The 11,688-nt window shown below is 45.8% G+C and overlaps 1 protein-coding gene across 1 annotated transcript; it reads left to right on the plus strand.

The window, feature by feature from the left end:
- Positions 1–349: 349 nt before the first annotated feature.
- BCL2L10 (BCL2 like 10) lies at positions 350–7,952 on the plus strand. Its single transcript, XM_073653034.1, has 2 exons — positions 350–1,030; positions 5,931–7,952. The coding sequence occupies exons 1-2, from the start codon at positions 641–643 to the stop codon at positions 6,060–6,062; spliced, it is 522 nt and encodes a 173-aa protein (XP_073509135.1). The 5' UTR covers positions 350–640; the 3' UTR covers positions 6,063–7,952.
- The last annotated feature ends 3,736 nt before the right edge of the window (positions 7,953–11,688 follow it).

An 11,688-nucleotide genomic window follows, 5' to 3' on the forward strand; every position in this document is an offset into this window, starting at 1 on the left:
GGCTGTAGATCCCATGACATGGCAGGACTGCTGGGCCCAGGGGCTCAGAGACCTGTAGCGATGCCCTGATGTACCGGCCGGACACAATTCATTGTTACACGGTAACACACAGACATCACTGCACTTCCTGCAGATTCATTCATTCTTCCCTATATAATGTGTAGCACTGACCCCGGAACGTGACATTCTCAGGTGTGAGGAAGTGAGTGGGGGGCATGTCACGTGAGGCCCGTGCTTCTGTCACGTCACGGCGGGGATAGGACATTGTGTTCCTCTGACAGGCGGGTGACGTGAGCAGAAAAGATCAATGAGAGCGGCGTGCCGTGCGGCTCGTCACCAGCAGAGGGCGTGTGAGGCAGCGGAGAGTGACTGGGATTCCTCCCTATCTGATGAATGGACGGAGCACGGGAAGGGGCGTGGAGCGCAGGAAGTCCATAGCCTTTTAAACAAAAGGTGGAGGTGACTTTTACCCCACAGCAGAGCGCAGTGCCCCGATCGTGCGTGGTCCGGCTGAGAACTAGCAGCCGACGGATCTCTGTGGCAGTAGACAGTAGACAGTAGGCAGCAGCAGCAGCAGCGGGGGGCGGGGACAGTCGCACTTATATGGAGAGATCGCACCGTCTGCTCTCATCCCGATACTATGTCTGAGCAGCTGGAGGAGGAGACCCGCGTCCTGGTGGAGGACTACATCCAGCGCTACGTGGGCACTGAGCGCCCCCAGCCGCGCTCCCCTGTGGCGGAAACCCTGTGGCGGGTGGCGCAGGAGGTGCACCTCGGGAACAGCGCCTTCTTCAAGTCGTGCGAGGAGTTGGACGTGGATCCGTGCGCGATCCTGCAGCGTGTGGCACCGGAGGTGGCCCTGGAGGGAGGACTCAACTGGGGGCGCGTGGTCGCGCTCATTGTGTTCGCTGGGACCTTGGCGCAGAGGCACCGGAGGAGCAAAGCGGGGACCCCCCGGGAGCTGGCCGGGGTCCTGAGCCGGTTCCTGGCCACGGAGCACAAGGACTGGCTGCAGAAGAGCGGAGGCTGGGTAATTACACGCGGAGCCGGGCTGTGGGCTGCAGGGGGCCTGGGGCGGGTGGGGGTCGTAGGTAGGTAGGTGTGTGTGTGCTGGGGGTCGTAGGTAGGTGTGTGTGTGTGTGTGCTGGGGGTCGTAGGTAGGTGTGTGTGTGTGCTGGGGGTCGTAGGTAGGTGTGTGTGTGTGTGTGTGTGTGTGCTGGAGGTCGTAGGTGTGTGTGTGTGTGTGTGTGTGCTGGGGGTCGTAGGTAGGTGTGTGTGTGTGTGTGCTGGGGGTCGTAGGTAGGTGTGTGTGTGTGCTGGGGGTCGTAGGTAGGTGTGTGTGTGTGTGTGCTGGGGGTCGTAGGTAGGTGTGTGTGTGTGTGTGCTGGGGGTCGTAGGTAGGTGTGTGTGTGTGTGTGCTGGGGGTCGTAGGTAGGTGTGTGTGTGCTGGGGGTCGTAGGTAGGTGTGTGTGTGTGTGTGTGTGCTGGGGGTCGTAGGTAGGTGTGTGTGTGTGTGTGTGTGCTGGGGGTCGTAGGTAGGTGTGTGTGTGTGTGCTGGGGGTCGTAGGTAGGTGTGTGTGTGTGTGCTGGGGGTCGTAGGTAGGTGTGTGTGTGTGTGTGTGCTGGGGGTCGTAGGTAGGTGTGTGTGTGTGTGCTGGGGGTCGTAGGTAGGTGTGTGTGTGTGTGTGTGCTGGGGGTCGTAGGTAGGTGTGTGTGTGTGTGTGCTGGGGGTCGTAGGTAGGTGTGTGTGTGTGTGTGTGTGTGTGTGCTGGGGGTCGTAGGTAGGTGTGTGTGTGTGTGCTGGGGGTCGTAGGTAGGTGTGTGTGTGTGTGTGTGCTGGGGGTCGTAGGTAGGTGTGTGTGTGTGTGTGTGTGTGCTGGGGGTCGTAGGTAGGTGTGTGTGTGTGTGTGTGTGTGTGCTGGGGGTCGTAGGTAGGTGTGTGTGTGTGTGTGTGTGTGTGCTGGGGGTCGTAGGTAGGTGTGTGTGTGTGTGTGTGTGTGCTGGGGGTCGTAGGTAGGTGTGTGTGTGTGTGCTGGGGGTCGTAGGTAGGTGTGTGTGTGTGTGTGTGTGTGTGCTGGGGGTCGTAGGTAGGTGTGTGTGTGTGTGTGTGTGCTGGGGGTCGTAGGTAGGTGTGTGTGTGTGTGTGTGTGTGTGCTGGGGGTCGTAGGTAGGTGTGTGTGTGTGTGCTGGGGGTCGTAGGTAGGTGTGTGTGTGTGTGTGTGCTGGGGGTCGTAGGTAGGTGTGTGTGTGTGTGTGTGCTGGGGGTCGTAGGTAGGTGTGTGTGTGTGTGCTGGGGGTGTGTGTGTGTGTGTGTGCTGGGGGTGTGTGTGTGTGTGTGTGCTGGGGGTCGTAGGTAGGTGTGTGTGTGTGTGCTGGGGGTGTGTGTGTGTGTGTGTGCTGGGGGTCGTAGGTAGGTGTGTGTGTGTGTGTGTGCTGGGGGTCGTAGGTAGGTGTGTGTGTGTGTGTGTGTGTGCTGGGGGTCGTAGGTAGGTGTGTGTGTGTGTGTGTGTGTGCTGGGGGTCGTAGGTAGGTGTGTGTGTGTGTGTGTGTGTGCTGGGGGTCGTAGGTAGGTGTGTGTGTGTGTGTGTGTGTGCTGGGGGTCGTAGGTAGGTGTGTGTGTGTGTGTGTGTGTGTGTGTGCTGGGGGTCGTAGGTAGGTGTGTGTGTGTGTGTGCTGGGGGTCGTAGGTAGGTGTGTGTGTGTGTGCTGGGGGTCGTAGGTAGGTGTGTGTGTGTGTGTGTGTGTGTGTGTGTGTGTGTGTGCTGGGGGTCGTAGGTAGGTGTGTGTGTGTGCTGGGGGTCGTAGGTAGGTGTGTGTGTGTGTGTGTGTGCTGGGGGTCGTAGGTAGGTGTGTGTGTGTGTGTGTGTGTGTGCTGGGGGTCGTAGGTAGGTGTGTGTGTGTGTGCTGGGGGTGTGTGTGTGTGTGTGTGTGTGCTGGGGGTCGTAGGTAGGTGTGTGTGTGTGTGCTGGGGGTGTGTGTGTGTGTGTGTGTGCTGGGGGTCGTAGGTAGGTGTGTGTGTGTGTGTGTGCTGGGGGTCGTAGGTAGGTGTGTGTGTGTGTGTGTGTGTGCTGGGGGTCGTAGGTAGGTGTGTGTGTGTGTGTGTGTGTGTGTGCTGGGGGTCGTAGGTAGGTGTGTGTGTGTGTGTGTGTGTGTGTGCTGGGGGTCGTAGGTAGGTGTGTGTGTGTGTGTGTGTGCTGGGGGTCGTAGGTAGGTGTGTGTGTGTGTGTGTTGGGGGTCGTAGGTAGGTGTGTGTGTGTGTGTGTGTGTGTGTGTGTGTGTGTGTGTGTGTGTGTGCTGGGGGTCGTAGGTGTCACTCGTGTGCGCTGGAGCCATCACCCAGAACAATGCCCTGGTGACACCGTGCGGCCCCAGCATGGGGGTGGCTGCTCCTCCGCTGACTCACGTATGGAGAATGTTCTTCATTCCTCCTCTTCACTTTCTGATCCTTTTATAGTTAGATTTTCCCCAGAAATGTGATGAGTCTGAGCTAATGGTGAGCGAGTTCTGGAGGAGTGTGGAGATTGGGGTCAGTGACTCCCAGAATTAGGAATTCAGGGGTGAGGTGCCCCCCGTTACTGTGTGTACTGTGCCCAATCCTGCCATACTGCCAGATGTGGTGCCAGCTGGTGAGGTGCTGTCTGGTGCCTCCTACAGAGGCTGGTGGAGAATGGCTCTTAACATGTCTCTTCTTCATACACAGTTGTACTTCATCTTTGCACAGTGGCTAGGAGTTTTCATTACAATCTCAGCCCCTTTACTTGGACTGTTTAATCTCCGCTTTTGGCTCTGTGGAGACATTACCTAAATTGCTCTCCATGGCTTGGGATCCCTAGCCATAGTGATTCTGGGGGTAAAGGGTTTTTAATGTAGTTGTAGCCACCTGGCCGATGCTTCTACCCTGGACTACGTTGTTGTGAGTAGTGTCGCTGAGGGTTGGCATCTAGGTCTTCTCCTGACTTTCTATAACAGATGAACAGGAATTATTGCTCCATTCTTCTCCCAAGGCCAAATAAAATGAATTCTTGTACATTTTAGAACGTGTAAAAATGATTCCATTTATTACCAAAACATGTTGGGCTGCACACAGCTCTGATGGAAGGTTTCTCATCTTACATAAGGATGTCTTTGTCTTACACCCCGGTCAGAGATGTTGCCAATGAGACTCTTATGTGAATTTTTAGATGTACATGGTCTAGCTAGTAATAATACCAAATAGGAGTGCCACAGAAGTTCATTATTGACCTACAGTTACACTATTAATCCATACTTGTGGGTGAGCTGTAATTCAGCCACGTGCATGGCCAGAGGACAGTCTGAATCGGTGGTCTCCAGCTGTTCTCAGATGCTGACAGCATGAAGGAAGTTCTTGTTCTGCCACATCTGGAGAGCACTGGCTGCAGACCGCAGGGCTAGGTGGACGTTCATAAATCAGAGCTGGCCCCCTGCAGACATGACAGGTGGGGGGGGGGGGATCTGGGTATTGGCCCCCTGCAGACATGACAGGGGATCTGGGTATTGGCCCCTTACGGACATGACAGGGGATCTGGGTATTGACCCCCTTGTTAATGGTTTTGTGTGATGCTGGGTGCCTTTGAGGCTTAGGAATAGTTTTTCTTTCTCAGTATATTTCTATTCCCATCAATCTTTACTGACCTAATAGAAGCTAACTGGATAATCTTCATAGGCAAGCACTGCTGCATCATAGCTGCTGGCCTGATAATCTAGTCCTGTGTAAAGTGACATAATAATTATTAGGTATATGTAACGTAGGGACAACTACTAGCAAAACTGAGTCGATTGTATGTCTAGACCATTGTTACATGTAGATAATTCATTCTACCATTGTTAAACCCTTCTTTCCCCCAAAACCTAAATCCTCAGCTCAAAATAATACACCCCCCCCCCCCCCCATATTTTTTTTGCATATATTCTAATTCAATCTGTCGGCACTGTAGCCGCCTGGGTTGTGATAATAGGGACTTTCCTTCTTGGTAAATCTCCTACAGTCAATTCTCATTTTGTTTCCTAAATGTATAAAGTATACGTTTCCCTTATTGAGTTTTGAATACACAATCCGTGTCTGGCTGCACAGTGGGGATTTCCTAGGGCCACACAAGTTTCTTGTGTGATGTGATCGGTAAGTGTAGGAGTATAGCTTCCAGTAATGGGGTCACCGATGTTTCTCCTTAGCTTATTGTACAGGCATAACTTGGGTGTCAGCCTATTGTAGGTCAGTGTGAAATGGCTATATTCTGCAGAACAGTTTCTTAGAAGAACCAGCAGTACTGATGAGATGTCACATATAGTAGGCATATTTGTCTAGAAATGTCGTTTTGCCTTCTTGGATAATAGGGCTTTTTTTTTTTTTTTTTTTTTACTGTCAGGTGAGAAATATCCAGAATATTCTAGAGGGGGGGGAATGCTGTTAACAAATTCCAGTTGTATTGAGTCAGTGGTGCAGGAGTAATTAGACCAGTGAGTACACGTGGCTCACTCAGAACAATGACCAAAGCTCTAGAGCAATTGGAATTCTCCTCTGCATTGGCATAAAAGAGGTTAATGAAAGTCACGAGGCAGAAAAAGTTCTGTTTGCACAAATTAATTGTAAAGAGCAGACTTCCGGAAGGTATTGAGGGTATAACTTGTGTACACAGCCCTCTGCCAAGCAGCGTTCAAACATTACCATCTGGAGGCGATTGCTTCCCTGCTTCATTATGCTGAATAAGGATCCAGTGAGCAGCTGCTCTGCCCGCTCCTATATACAGGCTGTGCTATCACAGAGGACATTGTCTATAGATCTAATGGATCTTACAAGACAATTGTTGGGGAAATGTAGAAATCTCGCCTGCTTTGGTAAAGGTTCCAGATGTTCACTATGCAGTAGGAGTGAAAACTTTTTGTTCTTAATTTAATTATTTTTTTATTTTTCAGGAGGGGTTTCAAAAAGTCTGCAACAAAAAACTCGACCACCAAGGACAAGAGAACAATCATTTTTCTAACGCCCTTATGGCTGCGGCTGGAGTTGGACTTGCAGGATTAGTTTTCCTTCTGGCCGTAAGATGAATGGTGGAAACAATGGACTTCAAGGATCTTTTTTGGACCACAAGATCATCTGAACTTTTATCTCTGCCATCGATGCCAAAGACCTTTCATAAAGGACTGCCGATAATGCTTACATTTACAAGTCTGTAGAAATGTATTTTAAATGCACAGCTACACACAGCCACCCGTAACTAACTAGACAGCACTTTTGCCAATGAAAGGAGTCATGTTTTGTTTTTGTTTTTTTAACATACAGACTGAAGTTTGAAGTTTTAAAATTATGTGATTGGTAAAGGAAAGAAAAAAAATTCATAAGGATTAAAATCAACATCATTTCATTACTATGTAAAATGTTCTGTTAATCTCATATCAAGCACTTTTTTTTTGTTTAGACTTTACTAGTAAATTCTATTTATTTAGGGTAATGTTTTATTTTTTACACTCTCTCCAGTATTTAGGAAAAAAATGTTACAATAAAGAAAAAACGAAAAAATTGTAAATCCCATTTTAATTTGCTGTAGGCGGCGTGCACGCGGCATACATAACCATGATTGGGATATATCCCTAGTGGCCATAGCTGGGGCGGACATGTCCCATATTTGTGGAGGTAGGAAGCTTCACTCTTGATAGTCAGGTTTCAGGACCTTAATCCAATATTCACAGGACTTGTATCACTGAAGCGCTGCTGTCATGCAAAACACATCCTCGTCTGTATCCCGTATCGCCATGACTTTATTTTCTCCGCTGTGGTCACCTATTTGGCAACTTATTGTGACCCCCCCTGGAGAATACGCTGGCTCATTAACATATGACATCCAAATAGTCCCAGAATATAAATGCATAAGGCCCCTGTAATCCAGGCTATTGGGGGTTATTGTCAAATTATTTTTACCTTTGCCCACTGTGTAGCCAGTGGTAAAAGCTTCCATGAAAATATGGGGTTAACTAAAGTTATACAAGACGCTTGGAACAACAATGCTTTTATGTTAACAAAGTTGTATAATTTAAAAACTAATATTATATATATATATATATATATATATATATATATATATATATATATATATATATATATATATATTACACCCTCTTCTAAAACTGTGCAACACATGGCCGCTCTGCTTGCCACCCCACATGCCCAACACCAAGTTTTCTTCTAGACAATGGTTACAAGGTAATTAAAGTACCAGGTTGTAGCCTAAATCAATGCCATTCAATACATATTTAATAACCATTTTCTTTTTGAAATCCCGGGAACAAGTGGAAATTTTTGATAAATCTCTCACTGTTCATTGTGTAATCTAATGAGGAATTACCATATTTATGCTAGACTATCATATACCTTGTATTCCCCAAAGAGATCTGGTATCTCTAAGGCTTTTTTTAAATGATAATATATGGTGTACTTGCATCTCATTTTATAATACTTGGGATGGACAGTATTTTTTACTGTGTTTTTAATGTTTAATAAATTTGCAATCATTTGGCACTCGCTGGACTGGTTATTATATTTTGAACAATCCTACTATTCAGGACAGCGCACATCTACCAGTAAATCTACAGCGTTCAATATCTGTGCTCTCATTGTGAGTGTGTAGTGTTAACAGTTATTTTGTCTTTATTAAAGGGGTATACCATACATGTTTATATAGAACACATAGGCTATAGTGGATATGTAGGTTGGAGACACATCATTTTTGATCCAATTTGTTGATTAAACGTACCCATTTAAATCTGCAGAGGGGGGGGGGGGGGGGGACTCCTAGGACTCCGATGCCATGTGTGGATCATCTGATAGCTTTTTCTGCCACTTGGATGTTGCAATTTTAATCATTGATGAATGTGAGCGAAGTATTTGTAAAAACTAATAACTTTGCACTTTTCTTTATTAAAAATTCTCTCAATTTGGAAGACTGGTGGAATTTTTAATTTGATAATTTATTGCTCTGTTGCCTAGGTTACCGCCCACCTCAGAGTGGCCGGTCTCCTAGGCAAGGAGCTCATACCTGCAAGCTGTTTCCTATACAGCATGCAAGATCTGCTCTGAAAGTGGTTGTGTTCTGCTAGATTGTGTTGCAGCTTAATGGCTCGCTCATATGAGCGTATAACACGGCCGGGTGCTATCTGATGTTTTATCGGATAGCACTCGGTACAATATTATACTATGGGGCAGTGCAGATTTATTTATTTTTTCTCTCCAGCTGATACGACACAAGAAAAAAAAAAAATCGCTGCGAAAGGCTCTGAAATTTGGATCACCCTTACCTATACAAGTCTATGGATGTGTGCAGTCTGACATCCATGGACTCAGACAATGGAGAAGATGGAGAAATTTAAGTTCTCCATCTTCTAACCTGTGATATGATTATTCCATGTGAGCGAATCGGAGCACAGTAAACTGACATTCGGCTCAAACTCTGACAAAGTTTGAGCCCAGTGTTATTGGCGTCAAGCCAATTCTCGCATTGGAGAGCGCTCAGTTCAGACTAGCAGCATAACCAAGCCTCTGAACTGTCAGTCTTCAGGAGCGCACTCCCTCCCTGGCAAGCACAATGCACAGAGTGAAAATTAATGAAAATTGGATCCAGTGCAAAGGTTAAAAAAAAAAAATCTTTTATTAATTTTCTTCGTACAAGAAATAATACACAATAAATGGTTGGCTTCTCCTGCCAAAATTGCGGTGTATGGAGACTTTTAGTTATTGAATGATTTCAGTTACGTGCTTGTTATTTGTAACTGTACACGTCCCCATGCTCTTCTTGGTGAGACCCTATAAGAGAGAGATTGAGAAGCCATGCTCTGAAACATGACGCAAAGCTGAGGAATAGAAGTAAGGTTTCTAAGGGGCTCGTCCGCTACTGGACATCCTATTGTTAATAATTCAGCACTGCGACAAGAAATAAAAACCGTATTCTTACCTGCTGGACCAGCACAATTTCTCCAATGTTGATGTATCCCCTGGGCCATTATGTCATGCGACTACTGAGGCCAATCAACAGTCACTGATCAGCTGCAGCGGTCACATGACCGCTGATATCAGAGAAGCAGGTCTGGTCTGGCAGGTAAATGTACTGTTTTTGTAATTTTTATTGCAGCGCTGAGCTATGGAGAAGTTAATTTTCTGCAAAAAAATAATAAAAATCCAAACTTCCCAAATTTAGGTCCCCAAAAAAGTCCCTATTATTTCACACTTGTTTTTATGATGGGATTACTGTCCAGTACAAAGCACATGTTCCTGTAACCATAACTGTCTAATGAAATGAAATTTCCCTCTGCCTCCTGCATGCTCCTACTCTTCTGTGCCCAGTGGTATAAGATGTTACATCTCAGTGGGAAATCTGCGGCTCACATAACTCCTAACTGTATAAGGATCGGCAAAAAAGTAGGTGTGTGTATATATATATATATATATATATATATATATATAATATATCTGACTGGAAAGATCCGTGACCCATAAGCTCTTAGGACAAGGGGGCCCCACATGGCGCTGATAAGGGATCCCTGCTATACAGTGTCCTATATAATATATGTGTGCCGACAGGGCTAGAAAACTTTGCACGACGGTCTAGTTATACTATGTAAAGGTGTGGTTTAGCCATAAAGTCAACCTGTCACATTTAATGCTGTGAGATTTGCATGTTTTAGAACAAGGTATATGAAAATTTGTGTGAGAATATTCATTGTAACTACTATATGAATAATTTAAAGGGGTGGTCCAGCACTGCTCACTTTTGTAAAGGGCGGCGAGCAGTGTCGATGATGCTGTATTTACTCGTACCTGCTGGGGCACATGCACGATTGGCAGCTGTTGTGCATGTGTCCTATGTTAATGATCAGGGGTTGACTGGTAAATTTTGACATGGGAGGCAAGCACTGGCCCATGAGTAGCAGCCCTTCCTGATCAAGGAAGGATTAAATTCACCATAAATACGCCAGTAAAACAGATGGCTGGTGGTGTCAGTTCCAGATTACACAAGCATGTGTAATCCCAGATACACAATGAAACTGTTAGTAGCAGCTCAATCATTTAGTGGGACCAGGAATTATTACTGAATTCTTATTTAATTTGCATAAGCCCTAAGTGCAGCCGTGTAGTTCAATGTTGTCAATAACCTTTTATTATAACTAGTCTGTTTCCTGCAACATCAGCATCCTAAATAGAAATCTGGTGTTACAATGTAGTGAATAGATTGTACATAATGGGGGACATTTCTTAAGGCAAGAGTACTTTAGGCCGGTCTTAATAAAAAGTAAGTTTGCTGCTTGTGGCCCTGCCCCATCCATTAAGTTCCGACCACTTTTTTAAGAGCCCCATGAGCGGCAAAGAAAGTTTAAAAAATCGCAAATTGTGGAGTGCAAATAGTGAGTGGCAAAATTTGCAACTTGTTTTTTAAGCTAGTTTCTGGCGTAATTGCAATAACTGGCCCCTCCTATGTATATAATACTGGCTATAAAAAGTTCAACATGGAGAGGACTCAATACAGCTTCACAGAATATCTGACACCAGATACCAAGCTCTTTACATAGATTGGGAACAGAACCAAAGTCAGTACAACGATACTCAATAACCCATCAGTGAAAACTGAGCTCTACTATTAAATTATCATAGTAAGACCATTAGTACTCCCAACTTTTTTATGCATTGAAAGAATTTAAAGGGGTTTTCCCACAAGCAAAGTCTATTTTAATTAATATAACATGGAATAAAAATAAGTTCCAGAATTGGATGTGTTAAAAAAATGTCCCTGTGCTGAGATAATCTTATAAATGTGCCCCTGCTCTGTACTGTGTAATGGCTGTGTCTGACCATACAGGAACATGGTCTGATCATACCACATCTCCTGGGCAGGGGAGGAAGCAAAAGAGACAATACAGACAGGACCGCATGGGATCACAGATTTATATTTAGCTAACATAAATGAGTTCAAGTCTCCAGGTCCAGATGATTTACATCCCAGAGTACTGAAGGAGATCATAGAAGAAATTTTAGAACCACTCTCCATAATCTTTGAAAATTCTTGGAGAACAGAAGATTTCCCAGAAGACTGGAGAAGAGCAAATGTTGTTCCTATCTTCAAAAAGGGGAAGAAGTTGGACCCAGGGAACTATAGGCCGGTGAGTCTGACTTCCATACCAGGAAAGATCTTTGAACAAATTATTAAACAACATGTATGTAAGTACATGGGTAAGAATGAAGTGATTAACCAGAGTCAGCATGGGTTTGTAACTAACAAGTCATGTCAGACTAACTTAATTTCCTTCTATGACAGAATCACTGACTGGGTGGATCAGGGAAATGCTGTAGATATAGTATATCTTGACTTCAGCAAAGCATTTGACAAAGTATCTCACACCATCCTTATTGAAAAAATGACCAAGTATGCAATGGACCAGGCAACTGTTAGGTGGATTCATAACTGGCTTAGTGATCGGACTCAAAGGGTGGTTGTAAATGGCTTCACATCCAGCTGGATGAATGTCTCAAGTGGGGTACCACAGGGCTCCGTCCTGGGACCTGTATTGTTCAACATCTTTATCAATGATTTAGATGAAGGAATTGAGGGTAAACTGATTAAATTTGCTGATGACACAAAGCTAGGAGGGATAGCTAATATTAGAGAAGAGAGAGAGAGGATTCAAAAAG

The sequence above is a fragment of the Phyllobates terribilis genome, unplaced genomic scaffold (genome assembly GCF_046119375.1).
Source record: "Phyllobates terribilis strain yellow unplaced genomic scaffold, ASM4611937v1 Scaffold_11__3_contigs__length_659146591, whole genome shotgun sequence".
Taxonomy (NCBI): Eukaryota; Metazoa; Chordata; class Amphibia; order Anura; family Dendrobatidae; genus Phyllobates; species Phyllobates terribilis.